This window comes from Poromitra crassiceps (genome assembly GCF_964638095.1).
Source record: "Poromitra crassiceps genome assembly, chromosome: 9".
Classification (NCBI taxonomy): domain Eukaryota; kingdom Metazoa; phylum Chordata; class Actinopteri; order Beryciformes; family Melamphaidae; genus Poromitra; species Poromitra crassiceps.
Window position 1 is genome coordinate 39,325,736 of NC_139630.1, and position 24,082 is coordinate 39,349,817.

Below are 24,082 nucleotides of genomic sequence, written 5' to 3' on the forward strand. Positions count from 1 at the left end.
CCTCAATGTTATTCAGGGACGTACTGATCTAACAATGAAGCATCCCCGACGCTGAACAGATATGATCCTGTCGTCCATTCTGCCGCAGGCTGATCGATAAGATAATGGAAATTATGTTATAAAAGAGGAATTGACTATGGCAGCGACGTCGTGTACCTCATCTTTGCCTTTGTTATGGCTGTGCTTTGCTATGCTATCCGTCGGCCCTATCCGACAGCCTTGTGGGGCCCATTCATAATGCACGCACAGGGGACTCTAACGACTCCATAAAGCCTGGATCCTCCGTCTCTGCCCCTGGATGGTGTATCGATCTGGCCTGGTAGGCAACAAGGAGAGAGGGGTGAGGGAGAGGGACAATGTTCCTTACTAATCTACTTCAGATCAGTGCTCTTGGCCCTGCTGGCCACAGCTGCTGCTGCTGCGCTGCTGATTTAGCCCCAGTCACAGTGTTAATGATGAAGCAGAGTCATTCCACTAACGTCGAGTGAAGATACACACAGCAGGTCCTCGTAACGCTGCGCAGAGGAGACAGAGACCTCGACTTGCTCAACACACACACACACACACACACACACACACACACACACACACACAATAGTGAATGCACATATATCCAGTGTGTGTGTGTGTGTGTGTGTGTGTGTGTGTGTGTGTGTGTGTGTGTGTGTGTGTGTGTGTGTGTGCGAGCCAATGTTTACTATGTACAGATCGATTCGACAATAGCCGGTGAGTAAATATTGTTTGAACCTGGATAAGATGAAGCCAGTTACAAACTAAATGAGCGATATGCGGTAATCATGATTGGAAATCTAGATAATTACCAAAGTGGGGTTTGACCAAAGGGAATAGATGCAGTCAATGTGTGACAGTATACTTTGGCCATGTTCAGACTAGGAGGCCAAATCTGATTTGTGAACTTTAGTGACCTATTAATGACTTTATCCAGATTGGTTTTATGAGTCTGGACGCTCGAAGTCCGATTTGTGTCACTTGTCCCAAACCACATATGGAGGTAGTTTCCAATCTGCTTTCGACTGATGTGACTTGAGTGTGGACGCGCAGATCCACCAAATCTGATTTGATCGTCACTCGCAACTCGTCATCAAATGCTTCTGCGCAGGATAACCACGTCACCAACGTACATATTTACTGACGCCCACGTCGTTACCATAGCAACCCATGCACATAGGCTGTTTACGTCTGGACACACAGATCCGACTTGAAAATCAGATTTGTGGCAGTGCGGACACACTCCCAAATCAGATTTGGGAAACCAATCAAGATAATGATGATAATGATTAATGACTTTATCAGCAAATCGGATTTGCCTGTAATGTGAACATGGCCTTAGAGTAGAAGGGAGTCAAACTTGATCCAAATAGCAACAACAGTGGAAACACAGCGGTGCATCCAGATGTGAGCGTACTCACTGCAGATTACGCACATTAAGGTTAAAGAGGGAGCTGTAACCTAGGCAACCGGAAGCAATAATGGCTACAGTGAAAGAGCTACAACTCAACTATCCATTGTGTGACGAGAAGATTAGTAACACTTTCATCTGTCTGTGTGTGTGTGTGTGTGTGTGTGTGTGTGTGTGTGTGTGTGTGTGTGTGTGTGTGTGTGTGTCCAAATCTAGCACAGTGTGTGTTCAGTGGACAGTGTAAACTAGTGTCACATCATCTCAAAAGAAGCATAGCATCAGTACTCAACACATAGAGGCTGTAATTAAGTCCGCGAAGCAAGCCGATGGGAAGATGTTCTTTTCTCACACTGAATCTGTAATGACATGGTTTCATGTGTTGAGAAGAGGTTGTCCAATAGATACAGTACACCAATATAGCCTTAAAGAAAAGGGAACACCGGGGGTAATTATCTCTCTTTGCAGCTGCTTTGGTCTTTCAATAGAGTCACATTATTATGAACTACAAAAGAGACTGAACCCATCATTTACTTAAAAAAAAAAAAAAAAAAATCCTTAAATCATCGCAGCTGTAGCTGATTTTGAGATATCTTGCAGTGAAAATATTTGTATAATGTGTAATTACACGGTCCAAGAGTTAGAGTTACGGTAGATGGAAACACTTCAAATCACTGTTTGCCAACTTCACACCTTGTCGGCTGTTCGAAGGGTGAAGCCGGTCCGTGAAAGTTTGTGCGGTTTTGTCATTGTTTGGGCCTCTGAGCAAAAAATCTCATAATTAAAAGAACAGGGTGACATTTGCATTTGGATTGGAGGGGAAAACAAGCATTGCTGTACATACTGTGATGACTAATACAAAACGGATGATGACAATGTTCTTCTAAAATGCCAAATATTGGTCTCTTGCCCTCTCCCTCTACTTCTTCTCCTCGCTTAACTCATCAGTCACTTGTTCTCCGTTCCACGCTGGTTCATTTCTTCTCGCAGTCTGTCTGTTTCTCTCTCTCTCTCTCTCCTACCTATTGCCATTCCTCTCAGCTCCACCTGTCTTCGTCAACTCTCTTTCACTCTCATTTTTCTCTCTCTCTCTCTCTCACCACCATTACAACTTTCCCCTAGACTCGCTTCCCGTCCTCTCTCCATCTTCTACCCGCCTTGCCCTTTTCCTCCGCAATCAGACAGTGAATAGTATTGTGGCGACGCCCCCACAGTCTGACACAAGTTGCCACTGCAACTAGAAACGTCTAGTGCTCGAGTACAAAGAACACAGATAGAATGCATACAAAATGTTCAGATTGCAGCTCAGAAGGTCAAATTATGATGCTAGTTAGAATCTGTGCTGGCAGCTCTCATTCCAACTAACTTTAAAGATATATTAAACGCTTTTTCCAGCTGAAAATGTAGTAGTGTTGTTGATGAATGCAGGTCAAAATGCTAACATTTAGTGTCAATCTGAGGAATTCTTCAAAAGAGTAATTAAACCCCACTTAAAATATTTGGTGAAGTCTGACACCCAATCAGTGTTGGGGGTAACTCATTACAAAAGTAACATATTACATGTAATATAATACTTTTAGCAGTAACTCAGTAATATAACTTATTACTTATAGGATTTCAGTAAAATTATACCAGTTACTTTGTCAAGTAACTCAAGTTACAATTTTTTTTTCTTTTTTTATCAAAGCACATATTTAAAAAAGATACAATAATTTCCTAATCAAACTGTGTGTTTTTATGCAAATAACCACTATCGATGACAAGCACAAAGGAAAAGAATAACATTTAGAATTTTGGATTGTTTACACTGACTTCAAGGCAGTTGAAATTATTTTTCGGGATGGTTCCGGGCCAGCGATGTCATTCTGTTGCTGCTGTTGTTTTGGTAAAAGTAATGCAAAAGTAGTGTAATAAGTAACGAGTTACTCTACACAGACAGTAATATTGTAAAGTAACGTATTACTTTCAAATGAAAGTAACCAGTAATATGTAGTATATTACATTTTGAAAGTAACTTGCCCAACACTGCACCCAATGGTGAAAAGCAGTGCTCTGAACTGGATGGCCTGGACCTGCCCCCATTGGCTGGTCTCGTGGTTTGTGACATCACCCTCTATAGAGTACAACAGGTGGTGACATCACAAATCCCCGAACATGACTCTTCATGCCCCATCAGGTGTCAGAGTGTCAGGCTTCAAACATTTAGGTTTGAGGTTTAGTATCACTTTAAATATTGTCCTGTACGCCTATCAATAGAATTAGCACTTCCACCCCCCCAATATCGTTTCAATAGGCATGAGAAAGTTAATTAGATGCTCCTGTGTGTGAATTATTTATGTTTAGAGGGGAATATTGATTCACCTTTGTGAGACCCCATGGGACAGGTATAAGGGTTGTGAAAAAGGGGACTCGCTTAGTAGCAGCCACGTGATTACAGGGTCACAGGGCAGGTGGAAAATGACATACAAGACAGCATCATGAGCAGTAATGTATGTATATATTACATGTACAGTATATTTATGAGTAATTCATTATATTGTACATGTCTGTTGTAAGTATACTGTCCAAAACCATGCATTGCCACTTCCACTTGACACATTTCTGGGGGGGGGACGAGCGCTAGCCCTTGGTCACATGACGCTCCGCAGCCCACGTGGACGAACACGAGCAGGGGGCGGGACGTGTGTGTGTGTGTGTGTGTGTGAGTGTGAGCGTTGTGTATGGTTGACATCTCATCCACCCTAAGGGGAATACAGCGAGAGAGGGAGAGGGGTGGCCATGCAGTCAGGAAGCAGCAACTCTTTTATTGCAGTTAAAGGGAGGTGTTGGCTCCCTGCAACACCACATGCCCCCCTTCAAAACCCTTCATCGTCTCTTTCTATTAACTGATGTCGTTTTGGGCTTCTTCTTTTTTTTTCCTCGTAGTGAACAAACACGAACAAGCACCAACGTCCCCCGCCTCGGTCTGCTTCCTACTGTTCTGGCCAGACATCAGATGCTCCGTCAGACAGTGATACTGATGCACTCTGATCCCAGCAACCGGCCAAACTCAACTGAATCACTCCCTCCTCATTATCAAGGGAGACTGAAGCCAAAGGAAGAGGTGGAGCGGGCAGGAAGGAAGGACGATGGTGGGAAAGAGAGAGAGATAATACGCAGGCGGCAAACGTGGGCGACGAGTGCACTTACTGTACGGGGCATGCACATACACACACACACACACAAAATGTACGTTAAAACCTGGGCATGAAAAAAGAGACAGAGATAGACCTCGCCAAAAAGGCTGAGCAAAAGGAGGTAAGGGAGTTCAGGAGGCGTCTGCGTTGTCCTGGGTGGCGGCTGGCATGGTGCCTGCTTAATGGAGCTACGTATGATGAAGCGTTCAAGATCACACGATACCACTGCTGCTCGGCCACATGGTCAATCACCTCCATGAGTCTGTCTACCCCACGCTCCCTGGTGGGCCTACTCACGCTGAGTCACACTTACACGGATCATATTGGAAAACCAATAGAAGATAGAATTGCCTCAAGTCCCACACAGCCCACAATAAAACACAACACAAGGCAAAGGGTGTTTACATGAATGCATTTGCCGCTGTTTAACATTTTAAATGTGTTTTTACATGCACAAGTATAGGCATTACCTTCTGATTAGCATAAACAGACGTTGCTCGCATCCAGAGTGAGAGATTGTAATTATTATTGATTGATTTCAAGGTTGATATCAAATTAGGCCGTGGCAGTTATACTTAGCAGGAAGTTATACTGATAATGACGGATTTGACACATAATCCATTTTTAGCGCTGCCATTTCAGCATGGCATCAGGATTCACATGTACAGTACTGGAATCAAGAGAGGATTATTTACTAGGTGTTTTTGTTTGTAGATGTGTGATTTAAGAATGACTGTAACAGACAAACTGCAACAGATCAAGAATATCTGTAAAATACAGACCTAGAATACATACAGATTTTCTTTGCTGACCTTTTACCTACCGGTACTTAGCAAAATTTTCAATATCAAGGAAAATTAAGTCAAATCAAGCAAATCAAGCAATTAAGTCACATCAAATCATCTCTTTTAAGGAAAACTTTTAGGGAAATTAAGTTTGAGTTCAAACATACATTTTAATTCTGTGCACCTCACACAGAAATGTTGATCGATGGTGTGTCATAACATAACACCAAACAGCCAAACGGACACTTTCCAGCACGCCCAGCTTCTACATTTCACATCGCACGATCAAATTATGCATTTTCATTCCCCCCGATTCAGAATAGCATATCCTCCAGCGGCACAATCATTATCCTGCATCATTTACATGTACACACGGTGGATGTGAATTAGAATGAAAAGCTTCCCCCAAAACAACCCTGCCAGGATGGTTAACGACGATCGCAAGACTTCCTGACTGAAGTCAGAGTTTGAGCTTTTGAACTATCCTTATTCATAGAAAGAATATGGTAAAAGTATAGAGGCACGACTACGTCATTGTGGGGAGAGAGTGTGTGTGTGCGCGTGTGCGTGTGTGTGTGTGTGTGTGTGTGTGTGTATGAGAGAGAGATAGAGAGTGTCATTAGCAGAACAAGAAAGGAGCGAGGATGAATTAGCCAACCTGGTAATGACTGGAGAAACAGCAGGCGGAGCCACTCAGTCAAAAGATAAAAGAATCCAGACAAGGTGACTTTCTCTTTCTTAGCCGTCACCCAAATGTGTCTGCTTGTGTGTGTGTGTGTGTGTGCGTGTGTGCGTGTGTGTGTGTGTGTTTGTGTAGCGTGCGTGTGCTAAAACGAGAGAGGCAAGAGGGAGGGAGAGTGACTACGGCAGCTGAATGAAGGGCATGTTGGAAGGCGCCCCCTAGTGTCCAGAGGTTGGTGGCATATCAAACTCTGATGTTTTTGTCAGAAGTGAGGTTGTAAATGATGAAGAAGGGGAACAGGGAGAGAGGGTGGAGAGGTGTGGAATTGGCATAGAGGTGGTGCAACTCGACAACTTCCCTGTGGTTAAGTTTCTGATCAGTTTGCACCATGACACACGAGCTATGTTTCCAGGCGGCAAGCTCGGACTTTGGCAGAGGAAGCAAGTGATACCGAGAGCTGTAGTTCCTCGAATCGCCACTTGAGGCTGACTCCAAAAGGGAGTCGTTCCCCGTTCACCCCCATGTTAAAATGCCCGTCTTTACAACAGGATTGAACATGTTTAGAGCCTGGTTCAAAAAAACGGTTTTCATCTACCTGACTAATTTCACCTTTCATAACAACTGTACAGAGGGTGAATTTATATATAACTCGCCCATTTCGAGTAAAACAGACAATAGAAAAGAGTATGTTTTGGGGCGTAATGTGGTGCTTTTGTCAGGAACGTCCACATCCATCTCAAATCAAGTACTAAGTCGCCTGACTATTAAATAACAACCTGGTTTTATGTCCAGATGGGACATACACCCCATTTACACCTGGTTTTTAAATGCAACCTGTATCCGGATAAATGATCTGGATAGTGGTCGCATTTAAAAACCAGGTGTAAACGGGGTGCAAAAGATCTGAACACAATGTGAGCCAGGCTACCTCCAGATGTGGTCAGAAAGTTCTGATCACATCCTGATCACGATGCATTTACACCTTGCATTAGCATGCATTTTGCCTTATCCAGACAACATCCAGATAATGTATCCAGAAACAGGTCACATTTAAAAACCAGGAGTAAATGGGTGGATGAAGTCAGAACAAATCAAAAGCCCCCTTGTCTGATACATATAACTGCTGGCCACAAAAATATATCACAATGTTCTCATTTAATATTGACATGGTGATATTTTAAAACCTCTTCAAACGGACTGGAATTAAATTGCAAGGCACATAATGAGCCATGGAAGAGTTGTGGACTTAATATAGCAGCACTTGATACATGAAATAAACAACTTGTCAGAAGCAGCATAGCATAATATAGTCACTCTCTGCTAGCTCTGATACAGATATCCTCCTATAGCACCACAGCACAGGAAGCAAACAGACTACTTTATTTATACTCCAGAGCAGTGGCCTTGCATCAATGTTAGATTGCCATTATAACATGCCATTATAGTTGTTTGGCGCATACAGCTTGTGCTCTGTACTGTACGTGTGTGTGTAGTCTTTTGAGGATGTCAACATACTGAATTACGACTGAGCTTCATTCATACACATCTCATTCAGCTGCCCGGGTTGAGATCTCAGCTGAACCCTGATGTAAAATGACTATTCATGAACAACCTGACTTTGCACACACAGAGAGAGAGCAGCTTGCTTAAAAAAAAAACTCCCTGGGCAATATTGTGACAGGCTACTTATTGGCCACATCAGCCATCAACGCTGTCATCTTCATGTACTGTAGATGTTTTCTGTCCCTCGGGGCTTTGACAAGGACAATGGATTTGTTAATCAATACGTTCATCACTTTCTTTCAGTTTGCTTTGGCAATGTGCCAGCTTAGGAGAAAACTCCACTAGGATTTCCTCAACCAATAAAAAACGGAAGCTCTCTCTCTCTCTCTCTCTCTCTCTCTCTAGATGAATCAGGAGTCCGGACTCTTACCTCATTTATGCATTTGATTGTTTTTGTATCAATTTCAGTACTTATGGAGTTTTGATGTTATTTGGATTCTGTTCTGCTGGCAGATGTATCTGTGTGTCTGTTTGTCATTGGGTTGAGATGTTTGGATAAGCCCAGTGGGGTTTGTTTATTTCCTGTCTGACGCTTGCCTCGGTCCAGACCTTCGAATCCGCCCACTCCAGCGAGTTGGCTGCTTGTTGTCATGCAACAGCGATTTCCTCGGCTGAAAAAAACAACTAGTCTAACGAGCGTTGAGGGGGACTGACGATTAGCCAATCAGCAACAATAAACAGCACAACGGACAGGACCAATGCCATTGTCAAGTGGTTGTCAAGTGTGCCGGAACAACAATGGCGACCGTTATATAGACCACATAGACGCTGCTATCGAGGCTGTTTTAAATCGATTAAAAGTACCTATAACCTCATCGTTCTTCTTACTAAAAGCCTAACTAGGGACAGGAGTTGGAAACTAGCAATAGCTATAAACTCTGTATGCAAAACATCAGTTACTTTAACTTGTTTGAAATGAGTGAAATGTTACTATGTAAACTTGCATTGTCCCTATCAAATAAACGATAGATGAATAAATATCAGTCTGCTTTGAAGGCATTTATTCAAAGGGGAAATGTTTTGTTTTGTGTTGTCCCCACTCGAGTAGATTCAGGCAGACACGTTGTTGGTCTCTACTGATTGGTTAGGATCAGGCGGATACGTTGTTGGTCTCTGATTGGTTAGGGAGAACCGAATCGCACTGGGGGATTTCCCCCATGGAAATCTGTTACAGTGGTGGCAATGTCAGACTGAAGAAGGAAATGGAGTGTAACAAATTGACAATTCAGTCTGATATCAGTCCAGTGTGACGCCCCACAGCGTATTCCCTTATATCCCTTCTCTCCTCTTCTTTTTCTTTCTTCATCATTTGAATGTGCAAATGAGATCATTGTAAAATGGCCCTGGTTGAGATTCAGCAACCAAACTGCAGCAGGTGCAGTTTTTCAGAGTCAACGCTTGGAGAATTAATTGATTCACATGGGGACATGTCAAAATTAGAATAAGTATAACAGAGATGATACTCTGTACTGTAGTTTGTTTCTCTGTCTGTCCCATGTCCCACTGTGATGTCATAAATCCCACGGTGACATCATCAGTGATGTCATAAATCCCACTGTGACATCACCAGTGATGTCATAAATCCCAGTGATGTGTGACATCATCATCATCATTGACTATACACCACCCCCACCCCCATACAAAACACCATTTACATAAAATACTTGACTATACACCACCCCCACCCCCATACAAAACACCATTTACAGCTAGATAAGATCATTGATCATCAGAATATTTACAGTAGTTTGATTTCCAATAAAAGCCTTTTGCATACTACAACCCCTGAACATACACACTTGCACATGAAGTGGTTAATGAAATAATTGCTCTTCATTAAATAAGCAGACAACCACTGGGACAACACAACAGTGATTGAATCCTCAGAGCAAAATTGCCAGAATGCGCTGAGAAAAACTGTGAACAATGGAGCGGCCATGACAAAATAGAACGCTATTGCTATTTTAAGCTTTCGACTGGCCCGAAGAAATCAATCTATAATTTTTTTTTACAGCTCTGTAGAGCCAACAGTCCTCGCTTTATTATCATTACTGGCCGCAGAATGAGCAATGCTGAGCAAAATGTAAATAACCGTCTATTTAATATACTTTTGGCTGTTTTGCTCGCCAGCTAAAACAGCCCGTAAATACATTATAAATGTCCTGAAACAACAACAAAGCCTTTCCCGTTTGATCAAAGGCTAATATTTCTTTCCGATGGCGGCCCCAATGGGAGGCATTTTAGCAGCACACTCAAGCTGATGCTGCAAATTACACGTGACAGAAGCAATTTTGGGATATTTTCTCGCACACAAACTGCAGTAAGTGTTATGAATGAGATTAAGCCAGGGAATATTGAAAGTCTGATACTTCCTCTGCCAACTCAGCAGCTTTAATTGATAATGCAATTTTATTTTCTCTCCCCCTTTCCTCCCTCCTCCCTCCTAACACAGCTGCTCCCGCTAAGTGAATAGTGGCATAGCATTTGTATGTTGCTGCCTATTTACGCATGATAACAAGAATCCTGAAGCGGGGGTGTGTGTGTGTTTGTGTGTGTGTGTGTGTGTGTGTGTGTGTGTGTGTGGGGGGGGGGGGGGGGTGAGTGTGTTTATCCAATCCTGTAGATGAAATTCTGTACATTTATTTCTAAAATGAGACCTCCACCATTTGCAAAACCCACTCTAGCATTCAAGGAAAGCAAACAATGGGTTAAAAATTAAAGTTATGAGCTGTCTTAAGACCTCGGCTTACGGAATGATTTTGTTTCTTAACTATTGCCTGCTAAATATCAAGTCGCAAAATTCAAACATGGATATAAATCATATTTTGAATGAAAACCTACATACAGTATAGTGTTGTATTCTACTATTCTCTATGTGTATGGATCAATGGGAGTAAATCAATGTCAATATTATTGTACAGTAAATGCACATTTACTTTGTCAAAGTCACAAACATTACAATTTGTAAGCACAGAACACCATCTACAAATAAATGACATTCGAAATGAATTACAACCACCAACATGTCCCTCCTACCTCTTTGAGGCAGCCCATGAAGTTGTTGCTCACTGGAGACCCGGGCAGGTCTGCAGTGCTGGGGCTCCCGCCCACGTAGAAGAAGTCGTCGGAGCCCAGCATGGTGTAGTCTTCCTGGGTGTAGCCTGTGGTGGTCAGTATCCCGTCGACGGAGATAGTCACCTGTTGAGGAGTAGCACATAGCCAAAAGCCCAGCCATTACACTCTGAGATTTGATCCCATGCTGCGTATATAAAAACACACCTCCTTCCTTGGTCTGCATTCTAAATGAGGTACTAGACCTTTGTTTTTAGGTTCCACAACGTAGGTTGGTGGCTGGAGGTTGGTGTCTCATTTTGCTATTGAATCATTTGGTACCTCGGAGCGATTGTTTTGGATCAGACAGCGTTTTGATCTCGTTAATGGAACTTTAGTCATAGGTTTCACAGGACAGGTAAAGAAAATATGGCAGAGGCATATTTTCTTTATCTTTGATGGGGGTAAGAGTATGGATTATAGGTTTGCTCCTGGGACTTCAGGTTGTGGGGAGGGTTAGTACAATGTTCAAACCAAGGACAAATTGGCTGCACTTGTCTTAGGTTTCGGGATTTATCTGGTAACTGCAGACACACGCATATACACACGTATGCGCACACACACACAAACGCACACCCGCACATACAGTACTGTAAGCACGCACGCACACACGTACTGTACAACCGCACACACGTTCGGTCCCGCAGTCACACACGACCTCACACACTCGCCTCTCTTGCACACATCCACGTCTACAAATCCACACACATGCAGAACAAAGGGAGGCTTCTCACACCACATCAATGTGCAAACCAAGGTGTTTACTCTTAGAAGGCAAATTAAACACATGTAATTGGACATGTAAGGGAGTAAGTGATTCAATGGCGCCATACAAAGCGTGAGCAAGCCAAACCGGATGCGTATGCCCATGCACAACCAATCAAGACCAAGGCCCATATTCAAAGACTATCGCAGAAAAGCCAGCACTGATCTCTGACCGGGTTTAGTTCTGGTGTCACTCGACCAGAACCGAGGAATCCTCGATCAGCGCGCTTATTCTTAGAAGTTTTCTGCACATGGGCCCGGCGTTACCGGGGATCGAGGTTATAGCCACAACAACACACGTCAACACTTTCACCAGCATGCTACAAAACACACACGGGGGGAGGGCAGGGTGGGTGACAGCTGGAAGGTGAGTGAGTGGGTTAGAGTGTTAGTGGTTATCATGGGTGACAGGGTTGAAGTCGTATGAGGTTGTGTGGGATGACGGGTCAATGGTGGAGGTGTGGGCATGCCATGCGCCATAGTGAGCTGGAAACAACTGTCAGAGCTCCCGCAATGAAGGTTTTAGGGGGTTGCCATTTTTGGTGTTTTCTCTTTTAGGGCTCCGTGGCGAGGTGGAGGTCACCATCTTTGTTGGAATTGTGGCAAGCTTCTGTCAGTTCTGGACGACAGTCCTCACAAAAAATGGGGGCTTTTTTGTGTGAAAAATAAAAAAAATCAAAGAAAAAGATAAGCCGCCCTGACAAAGGCAAAGAAGTCAAATCAGTTTAGTTTAGTTTTTTTTTTTTTTTTTTTTTTTTTTTTTACTTCGCAGCAATGTGGAAGAAAAAAGTAAAAAAGAAGAAGTAAAAGCCAGAGTGGAAAAAAGAGGATGGGGGATTGTGGGGAGAAGAAGAAGGAGGTTGTTGGCAGGTCAGGGAGGAAGAAAGAATTGCCTGGTAATACAAACCCATCTCCTCATTTTTTGATAAGAGTGTCTAGGATGGAACTCAAAGAGAACGAAACGAAGAAGAGAGGGGGGGAGGGGACACACGGCAAACCCAAAAAAAGACAATAAGAATGATATCTACCAGACAATGTAGTTTGTTTACCATAGCGTGTCCAATGCCTGATTGCTTTCCAGAAAAAGGGAAGAAAGGAAATCAAAAGAATAATGAACATAAACGGTTGTTAATAAAGATGGAGAGAAAACAAAAACGAAAACCAATGATGAAGAATTAGGATGTTAGTTAGTACATTAGTTGGTTAGATATTGGTTAGTAGTAAAATAAAAAGACTTCTATCATGGATGAGTTGGTGTTGAGGTGGATAAACACTACACGATTTGGCACAGATTCCTTGAAGCAATAAGCCACCGTCCTTCCTTGCCATCCTAGCCACATTTTCGAGATCCTGCATACAGTAAAACCTTTTCAGGAAAAACGACTGTCTGAGTGGGACGTTAATCTCTGATCCTCTAAATCTGTGTAGGATGGCTTAATTGGGGCTAAATCCTCACAAAATCTTGTAGTGTTTTTTCAGCCTTAGTCTAACAAAGCATGTCTCCCCAAGAGGAAAGAGAGGGAAAGTGAAAGAAAGGCAGAACAGCAGGTAGAAAGAAAGCGAGAGAGAAAGAAAGAAAGAAAGAAAGAAAGAAAGAAAGAAAGCGAGAAAGAAAGTAAGAAAGAAAGAAAGAAAGAAAGAAAGAAAGCGAGAAAGAAAGAAAGAAAGCGAGGGATAGAAGAAGAAAGTAGGCAAGCAGCCCCTCGCCTCTTAGCTTCTCTAACCCCCTAAACTGTGTGTATCGCCCTGGGATTTTCGCCTACGACCTTTGACCTTTGACTAACCTGTAGGCAAACCTTACTGTCAGATAGTGTCAGGAAATGGGCACTTACTTGTTCCGCTGCTCGGAGAGCAACATTAAATGCTGTCTCACCTTGCAGACACACTAAGGTCGAGCAAGACAATCAAGTGTAAAGTGTCCATTCACTCTACGCAACATCTCTGCTCACTGAGGTCAAAGGTTATCACTGCCTCCATACAGCGCTGCCACCGGGGGTCTCAAGATCCCCGCTGCTCTGTCTCCACAGCCCCCTGCTGGGCTTGCACAACTCCGGCAAAACAGAGCTATGCAAAGCATTTTCTATTGATTTGATGGTAATAGAGTTTGCTGGATGGTCAAACTTTCTGCCCTTCATAAATGGCATGAGACCGTAAAGTTATTAAAATCTCAATATCTGCAGTATTCTCCAAACCACAACTTTTGTTTTGCACTGTTTAGCCAAAGTTAGGTGTAAAAAAAGGGCCATTTTTACACTATGGTCTTATTAATATACAGTATCTACAAACATCGTTTTGCTTGTCTTTTCCCTTCGATTTGAACCTCTCCAGTGCATTGATACTAGATTAAAAACAGCACTGATTCATAACTCCACCAAAGAGCAATATTCCACATAAACCCTGTGGGCTGCATTAGGAAAGAGCTATACAGTAACTGGGAAAAGACTTAAAGTAACAAATCTGTTTATAGAAAGATACACAACTATCGATTCATCCCGCTCTTTAAATAGAATCCTGTATGATCATCTGCACTATAAATACTGAGGTAACGGACGTCTCAAAGCCAAACACACACTCTACCTGGCTTTAAAGTGAAAGCCTATATTCTATGGAGGAATTAAAAAAGAAAATGGCTTCCTGAAAGCAAGGCGATAGCGACAGCCCCTGACACAAGTGTCAGCTTAAGAGAGTGTAAAGCAAAATAGACGTATCAGATAAGTTTAACGTGAGGAAACAGGAAACTCCAAAGTTGAACACGCAGATAAGCAGGAGGAGGAAAGAGAATACCTAGCATCAGCTATCGAGCATCGGCTTTCCCTTTCCCTATTCATTTAGCAGAATGAAAATGAAATCAAACAGAAAATAATCGATGTAATTAGAACAGAAGTCATGATATCTATCCGTAAAATGTCTCTGAACTAATGGCGATGGAATGACAACCAATCAGAACAAGGTGACTCTGTTAAACGCCAGCTCTCTCGGAGGCGGAGCTTAATGGAAGCAGCTAATCTCAGGCAAATCCACCTGTCTCCAAAAAAAGCCATCCATCACCGTGACCCCCGATTACCTGTCTCAGGTTGCGCGTCACTTTGATGTCGTGCCAGGAGTTGTCATTGAATTTTCCGTTGACCGGCTCCACGATGGCCTCAAAGGCCCCGGAGCCCAGGTTAATGACCAGGGACACGGCGCCGTCCTTCAGCGCCAGGTTGACGTAGTCGGCGGACTTCCCGGTGTGCAGGAGAAGCCCGTTGCGTTGCCAGGTCTTGAAGGACAGCGTGATCTCGTCGCTGCTGCTCTGGATGGGGTTCTGCGACAGGTCGTAGCAGAAGTACTCCGAGCCGCGGAAAGTGGCCACGTTCTCCTCCCTCGCTGAAATGACAGGAGAGAGAGAAAGAGAGAGAGAGAGAGAGAGAGAGAGAGAGAGAGAGATGTCACTTTAATGCCTGATATGACTTCTCATGCCCGCCCATCAGGTAAATCACATGGCGATACATTCTCAGCATTTGCGAGCGGCGCGTTGGGCTGCCAGGCCTAGCTGGTGCAATGCTCTACTAAATGATTCATGGTGTTTGTTTCAAAGAATATTTCTTCCTCCCGAGTTTTGTGTTGTGTTACACTACAGGGTAAGCATACACTGAAAAGCAGCCCTAAAAAAATAATGGTATATCTATATCATCGGCAAAATCACGCGCTATTTATATACCACGCTATTACAATGCTTTAGGAATGAAACGAGCTTAGCGTTCTCGTTGGTGCCTGCATCAATCACAGCCATGAGAACCGCATTTCTTCCCATCAGAAATGGACATGAAGACTATAGAGAGCAATGGTCAGCAATGTCGGTCAGCAATGGTCAGCAATGGTCAGCAATGCCGGTCAGCAATGGTCAGTAATGGTCAGCAATGCCGGTCAGTAATGGTCAGTAATGGTCCCATGAAACAAACACACAGGGAAAACATCCACATCCCATAATTACAGCTATGATAATCCCATCAGTCAGTTGAGATGATAAAGTCCTGCCTGTGTGGCTGACTGTGGTCTTAGGTTTCTCATGCAGCCTCTAGACAGACCGTCTACTTATGATGGAACACTACGCCCCGCTAATGGTGCGCATAAATCACATTTACCCCGCTGTGATTTTACAGCTTGAGATCAGTCCACGGCTGCAGAGTGACTTCCTGAGCCCATTCCTCAGATGGACACAGACAGTAAGGTGAGAAAGCACAGAGGGCACGCGACACACACAGCCCGCCAGACACACAACCAAAATAACATTGCTGCAGCAGCGCGAGAAAGAAGACTCGGCGAGAAAGGCGGAGTGGATCAGAGGAATAGTGTTTCTGCCTATGATCTGTGATGAGATCATTGACACTTTTCCTGCTGGCCTGTCAGGCCCGGGCAGCCCGGCTGCGGGTGAATCTAATACAGGCAACCGGGTCAGACTCACTCTCAATTATTTACACGCTGTGTGTTAAGCAGGACGAGGTGCCGCCGACTCAAGGAGGAAGCCAGGAGACTCTGGAGGAGGAGACTCCTCTGCTGAGAAGACTCCTCTGCTGAGGAGACTCCTCTGCTGAAGACTCCTCTGCTGAGGAGACTCCTCTGCTGAGAAGACTCCTCTGCTGAGGAGACTCCTCTGCTGAGGAGACTCCTCTGCTGAGAAGACTCCTCTGCTGAGGAGACTCCTCTGCTGAGGAGACTCCTCTGCTGAGAAGACTCCTCTGCTGAGGAGACTCCTCTGCTGAGGAGGCCGGGTGCTCTCGAGGCAAACACCTCTACACAAACTATCTGCCGCGCCGCTATGCAACGGTTGTGGTAACAATGGCATCATGCGCCAACGATACCATTTCCAATCTGTTGTTGTTTCATTTACCGTGTGAGGGAGAAGGCAGGAGAGAGATGAGAGAGAGAGAGAGAGAGAGAGAGCACAACAAGGCTGCAGGCTGTAAAGCTCCAGTTTGCTATTTTGGCTGAGGCTAATACATGTAAACATGAGGGAGCAGTGCTGTGGAGCTGACAGAGAGGAGAGAGAGAGAGAGAGGTAGCAGTACTGTGGAGCTGACAGAGAGGAGAGGAGAGAGAGAGAGAGAGAGAGAGAGAGAGGGGTAGCAGTACTGTGGAGCTGACAGAGAGGAGAGGAGAGAGAGAGAGAGAGAGAGAGAGGGGTAGCAGTACTGTGGAGCTGACAGAGAGGAGAGAGAGAGAGAGAGAGAGGTAGCAGTACTGTGGAGCTGACAGAGAGGAGAGAGAGAGAGAGAGGTAGCAGTACTGTGGAGCTGACAGAGAGGAGAGGAGAGAGAGATAGAGAGATAGGTAGCAGTACTGTGGAGCTGACAGAGAAGAGAGAGAGAGAGAGAGAGAGAGAGAGAGAGGGGTAGCAGTACTGTGGAGCTGACAGAGAGGAGAGGAGAGAGAGAGAGAGAGAGAGGGGTAGCAGTACTGTGGAGCTGACAGAGGAGAGAGGAGAGAGAGCGAGAGAGAGGGGTAGCAGTACTGTGGAGCTGACAAAGGAGAGAAGAGAGAGAGAGAGAGAGAGAGAGAGAGGGGTAGCAGTACTGTGGAGCTGACAGAGAGGAGAGAGAGAGAGAGAGAGAGAGAGAGAGAGGGGTAGCAGCACTGTGGAGCTGAGAGAGAGAATTCATTTATTATTATAATTTCCTTATTGTTGTACTGTTAATATGTGTATTTGCTTTGGCAATATAAGCACTGTCTTTTCATGCCAATAAAGCAATTTGAAATTGAATTGAATTGAAATTGAGAGGAGAGAGAGAGAGAGAGAGAGAGAGAGAGGTAGCAGTACTGTGGAGCTGACAGAGAGGAGAGAGGAGAGAGAGAGAGAGAGAGAGAGAGGGGTAGCAGTACTGTGGAGCTGACAGAGAGGAGAGAGAGAGAGAGAGAGAGAGAGAGAGGGGTAGCAGTACTGTGGAGCTGACAGAGAGGAGAGAGAGAGAGAGAGAGAGGTAGCAGTACTGTGGAGCTGACAGAGAGGAGAGAGAGAGAGAGAGAGAGGTAGCAGTACTGTGGAGCTGACAGAGAGAAGAGAGAGAGAGAGAGAGAGAGAGAGAGAGAGGTAGCAGTACTGTGGAGCTGACGGAGAGGAGAGAGAGAGAGAGAGAGAGAGAGAGAGAGAGAGGTAGCAGTACTGTGGAGCTGACAGAGAGAGAGAGAGAGAGAGAGAGAGAGAGAGAGAGGTAGCAGTACTGTGGAGCTGACAGAGAGAGAGAGAGAGAGAGAGAGAGAGAGAGGTAGCAGTACTGTGGAGCTGACAGAGAGGAGAGAGAGAGAGAGAGAGAGGTAGCAGTACTGTGGAGCTGACAGAGAGAGAGAGAGAGAGAGAGAGAGAGAGAGAGAGAGAGAGGTAGCAGTACTGTGGAGCTGACAGAGAGAGAGAGAGAGAGAGAGAGAGAGAGAGAGAGAGGTAGCAGTACTGTGGAGCTGACAGAGAGAGAGAGAGAGAGAGAGAGAGAGGTAGCAGTACTGTGGAGCTGACAGAGAGGAGAGAGAGAGAGAGAGAGGTAGCAGTACTGTGGAGCTGACAGAGAGAAGAGAGAGAGAGAGAGAGAGAGAGAGAGGTAGCAGTACTGTGGAGCTGACGGAGAGGAGAGAGAGAGAGAGAGAGAGAGGTAGCAGTACTGTGGAGCTGACAGAGAGAGAGAGAGAGAGAGAGAGAGAGAGAGAGAGAGAGAGAGAGGTAGCAGTACTGTGGAGCTGACAGAGAGAGAGAGAGAGAGAGAGAGAGAGAGAGAGAGAGAGAGAGAGAGGTAGCAGTACTGTGGAGCTGACAGAGAGGAGGGAACAGGGCCAACAAATTCAGAAAGACAGAAACAAAAAAGGAGAGTGGAGTGATGCTGTGGGATGATGGGGTGCTGATTCCGGTCATCGAGAAATTACCCCCTTCCCTTGGCATCAAGCTCATGTCTCTGCACGTGCGCACACACACACACACACACACACACACACGCGCACACGCGCACACACACACACACACACACACACACACACACACACACACACACACACACACACACACACACACACACACACACACACACACACACACACACGGATAAGAGGTAATAGTATGGGAGCAGCAAAGGCCCTCTGAAAGCTCTCTCCCATACACTAGGGGCATAAATAGAAAGCTATTATTCCCATTGAGACAGAGTAGCGTCGACTGTGGCGAGGCAGCGGGATATAGACAGCTGAAAATCATAAACCTCCTCCATCTCTGTGTATTCTAGCGATTTCATGCCTCTAATCGGACAAATTGTAGAGGCATTCATGGCATGGAGAAGCCTGCATATTATACAGCCACATAATATTGTTCTTGCACAACAGGCAAGGACATCAAAAAGCAGAAAATAATAGCGATGTGACTATCAAATTGGCAGGAAAATCAGTGGCAAGTCCCATCTGGAAAATAATCCGTGTGCCACTGTAATAGAGTTGATATTACATCATGTATAATTACACTAAACCAGACCGTTTTCTTCAACTTCCAATTCTGCTGCCATATCCACCTTATTTTTGAATGCCCCACTGTAAAAAATAATTGTGGGAACAAGGTCCGGTTTAACGTGAGTCATGCAGGCTTCTTCTGCAGCCTTTGTACTCGGCTGCAGACCCGAATTATAAACCGGAAGCTGGAGTCCGTTATAAAAGTTATAAATATAGTCACGTTATAAATAACTAACCAACGCTGCGGGTCCGTATGGAAACAGTGTTACTCGAAATGGTTAAAATATGTTTCAGCCCTAATATTGAGTCCTAACAGTGCAGCTAAGTGGCAAACAACTTGCTGGTGATTGAAACTTCTGGTCCTAAACTCTAAAAAAGGCGCAAAAGAAGTGGCCTGTGTCCTCATATCTAATCTCTCCTTGTGGCGATGCAGACTGGTAATCCTTCAGCTACACTCCAGACACCTGATCCTGTCTGCTCTCACCTGACCCAAGAGACAGAGGTCACTGTCATGGCAACCCTCATCCATCCCACACACTCTAATTAGCTTGTCTATCTGAGGATCTCTGCTCAAATATCAAGACCGGCTGGAGGTCTTCTGTTGGATTCCTGCTCAAATTATTACTCAAGGTGCAAGGACCACATGTAACCATTACTGCTGCTTTGTCATTCCCATATAGTGGCAAATGTGCAGTCTGTGGAGCAGTAAAAGAGCAATGGCTGAGTCACCACTGTAGATGTTTCAGTAGTAGCCTGGGTCCAGACCTTCAAACCCACCCACTCCACAGAGTTGAGTTGGCTGCTCTTGGTCTGGCATCGTCACATAGAAGATGGAAATGAGTGTATGAGTTGCCAATTCAGAAATATCAGAATATCACGCTAGTATTTCCCTTCTGTTATTATTACGGTATTGCACAGTATAACATTTTACAAAATGCAATTGTTACGAATAAGCCTTAAATTCGTTCATTCACTTTTACAGAATAGTGACTTGTCTGCTTGTTGAAAATCGATACACTGAGAAATATAAAAGAAAAATAGCATCAAACCTCCTCTTTCCTGCAGTAGTAGTTGTAGGGTTTGCATTATGTAATAAGTAATAATAAGTATGAGTAATTACATATATTTATATTTATATCTTATATTTGTATTTTATTATATTTTGTTACTCTCTAATTACAGAAAGGTTGGGAGCTTTTATTAAAAGGTTAGCAGTCTTTGTCATGTGTAAATGCTGTAATTACAAGATAGCATGGAGCTGTAAAGACTATCAATATAACATTCTTGCTATGAATAATAGAGAGGGCAAATTGATATAATGTAATATTTGTGCGCCTCAGCAATATTAAACCCGCTGTAAGTGTATACGGATCCATAAAAACCAGGGGAAATGTATTGCCTGTTGAGACATGTTCTGCACAGATCTGTGGCTTTCATATCGATCATACAGCCGGCTCGTTTTCCCTTATTTTCGCCATAGTCATCAATATTCCATTTACGTGCTGCTTGCCCCGTTGCACTGGGGCCAGGGCTTCCATTTCAAAATCCACTGGAAGCAATTAGTTCCTTCATTACCATCCTCCATTCTCTTCCGCTCCCCCACCAGACCCCCTACCCAACCCACAAACACACACACACACACACACACACACATACCCAGTCTGACCCCAAGGGCTTTCAAGCAGGGAGCGCCGTCACCTTGCCTAAGCTCCTGTCCAGCACCTTTGACCTTCTAAAGATCAGCCCAGGGTATTAAACCTTCTGTCATCACTGTGTGAGGCAAACGCCTCGCTGAACACATCAAGGGGAAAGAGATGAGTTTAATGATAAGATTAGAGGCAGGAGGCATTGCAGAAAGACAGACTTTTAGCTCGAGCTGCTACAGCTGAAAATCTGCCAAAGCCATTAGCATCACTGCGTAAGGATGCTAGCTAGCACAGCAATAGTGCTACTGTTAGTCCCAAGGAGTCTATTATTCTCTAGTGGATTGTGCTTATTCCTGACAGCCAACACATGAAATGCATGGCCGCACCATATTTGCCAATAAACAAGCATGATGTTTTAGATCTAAACATATAATGATACAGTAATTTATGCTGTTTAGCTATTATTATGTTTGTGACACCCTACAGCAGTGATACTCAACTTGCGGCCCACGGGCCACATGCGGCCCGCCGGCGCCCCCTGTGTGGCCCGTGATGGAATAAAAAAAAGAAAGTTTTTTTTCTTTTCTTTTTTTTACTGTGCACCTGAACGCAACATGCAAGATACCAGCTGAATAAGTGTCCAAATGTTCATGTCATTCTGGCCAATACTCCACTTCTGTTATAGCATTTCAGTCTAGAATATGGAATATCTTTCAATAATCTATGATTTAGCTGCTAAATTGTCAAATACTGCTGTCTGCTCGCTACCCAGGCACTTATGTATGTACTTAACCTAAGTAACTTAACCCATTGATACCTGATGCAGCATTTGTGTGTGTATCCCTTTAAGACCGCGTGACGCAGTTCGCGGTCTTAAAGGGATACACACACAAATGAGGGATATACACGCAAATGCTGCATCAGGTATCAATGGGTTAACCTAACGAACTATCCGGTGTGCACAACATTGTCAGACTAAACTCCGGCTGACACCCCAAAAACCTACAATCCGCTACAGAAAAATGTATATTGTTTGTTTATTAACTGGCCCCTGGCCTTCTATCATTTCACGCTAACGCTAACTAACCATACAGTACAAGTGTGCCATCTTGAAGCTCGATGCTGAGCCATCGCACATCAAATGAATTTGGAGCATCGTGGATGACGTCTCCCTTCACAGGCAGGCAGCAGACAGTAGGCATGCTGTAGACATGTGACAGTGCACAATATATACTGTACCATGGTCTTTTATTAACTGACTGTTATGAAAGAAATGGCCATTCACTACTGCACTGCATAATATGATGTATGTGACAGACAATTATAAAAGGACTGGAGTCACCAGTGGTGAAGTAATGTTACGTTAGGTTTCTTGGGCATTTTTTCCTATAGTCAAAAGTTATACTGTACAAACTGCTCCGAATGTGTCCTCTTCTTGACAGTTTTCAAGATATCATATGACATATCTAAGAGGTTCAAGTGCACTGTGTCGCTCTGACAGTGCACTCCTCTCACCTAACCTTGTGAGACCGTGGCGAACGCCCTGTCTGAGACTGCCTTTGATGTGAGCACAGAGAGACTAGCAGGAGAGAGGGAAGAGAGAGAGGGGAAGATAAAGAGATCAATATTTAAACAGAAGTGACACAGAGGAAGCAAAAGAGCCTATAGAGAATGAAAGAAAGCAAGAGATAGACGCAGAGATGGAGAGAGCGAGAGGGGAGGAGAAATAGAGAGACACAGGGTGAAGCAGAGAGAGCTTGGGAAAGAGTGACAGGGAGAGAGATGGGAAAAGAGATGGAGAGAAGCAGAGGGACAGAGAGAGAGAGAGAGAGAGAGAGCTCTTCAGAGGGACAGTGACAGTGTTACGACTAGCAGTGAAGAGTGGTCCCCATGTTTGTGAACCCACACCAGCTCTGAAGACAGACACACACACACACACACACACACACACACACACACACACACACACAGAGTCAGTCAGTCAGCTAGAGAAATGAGAAGACATTCCCATTTTACAGTCAGAAGGACATTCCTGCTATTCTAATAAGCCCCTGATGAGGGATATTCTATCAGTATCCATTATGAAGGCAAAGACTCTTCAAAAGATAAAAGACCTGGAAAAATAATGCATTCACAGTGTTCAGATTCCACCATAACTCAGTTACTGGCCCATTTTGCTGCATTGTTTACATAACAAAGCACACACATTCAACGATTTGCAACTTCAAAATATGACATTTACGCAACAATAAAAACTATTCAAGGACACACAAAAGTGAGGTAGATTTAAAAAAGAACGCAGCAAGAGTATGACTCATGGTACAGTAGACTTGCTCATATATGGAGGAGATCCCTCAAGAACGTCTGAGTAGGCTACACTTGAATTTCCTCAGTCTACCAGTACTTTTATGATAATCTCTCAAGACAGATTTATTTTTTAACCGATGGGTTCCCAGATTGATTTGATGAATATAAGCATGACTGGAGAGCAGCTCCATAGATTGACGTGTGCTGTGGTCCTACTGTCAAGGCGGGGGAGGCTAAATCCTGTGAATTTGTGGGAAGGACTTGAGAGGAAATACTCTCCCCTCTCCTGTCTGGGCTGTGACAAGCTATAGCCACTTGTGTGTGTGTGTGTGTGTGTGTGTGTGGTTTTTATTGTGTGTCTTGTGTGTCGCGTGTGTGTTGATGAGGCCCCTCAATTGGCCGGTGATGGTGGAGTCGCTGTAGAGTGAGTGATGAGCTGTGGAGTGACAGCGGGGGTGGGGTGGGCGGGATGTGGGGGAGTGAGCGATGGAGGGATGGAGGGGGTCTGAAGAATGGGGGGAGTCGCCTGAGGTCCAATCCCATCAACCGAGGCAATTGTGCGGAGCGAATACTAGAGTGTGTGTGTGTGTGTGTGTGTGTGTGTGAGGCGGGGGACAGGGGTTGCAAAGGCACAAGAGGGAGTAGGACAGAGAGAGATGTAGTGACGGGCAGCACTCTTATTACCAACGCAGGGCGTTTAAGAGCAGGGGCGAAGTGTGCCATGTCTGAAAAGGGAGAGGAGAGGCGTGTGTGGAAGTCAATCAACTTCAAATGAAATTTTACCTTTAGTTTAATTTAGTTTGAACCTCCGAAATTAGATCTACTGGACATTATATAATTATATATATTAGATAAATTATATAATTTTATAAAATTATAGATAATGTATATTATCACATTGTCCATATTAGACTTTTTAGGGCTATAGATTTTTGAAATAACAAAAACAAATGCGGGAGATGGATATGATCTACTATGATGGATATGATCTACCCAGGGCGGTTCGTACTGTATCGACACTGGAGTGTGCTTGCTGAAAAATGTTCCACTCAATTTAAACCCAGTAATATTCTCAAGGCAGTTAGAATGTATAAAAACAGGGGTTAGATGGTCAAGCATAATGTGGTGAATTTGAGCACACTGCAGTGCAAACCCTGTTTCATAGCTGCTTCTGG

General features: G+C 44.2%; 1 protein-coding gene across 1 annotated transcript in view; it reads right to left on the reverse strand.

The window, feature by feature from the left end:
• nrxn3b (neurexin 3b) overlaps positions 1-24,082 on the reverse strand; it is a gene marked incomplete at both ends in the record, with an annotated part of 373,896 nt that overhangs the window by 271,591 nt on the left and 78,223 nt on the right. The window contains 3 exons of the mRNA XM_083643677.1: positions 10,660-10,821; positions 12,549-12,572; positions 14,564-14,865. Coding sequence (XP_083499803.1) covers positions 10,660-10,821; positions 12,549-12,572; positions 14,564-14,865 — 488 coding nt within the window. The remainder of the gene's footprint in view (positions 1-10,659; positions 10,822-12,548; positions 12,573-14,563; positions 14,866-24,082) is intronic.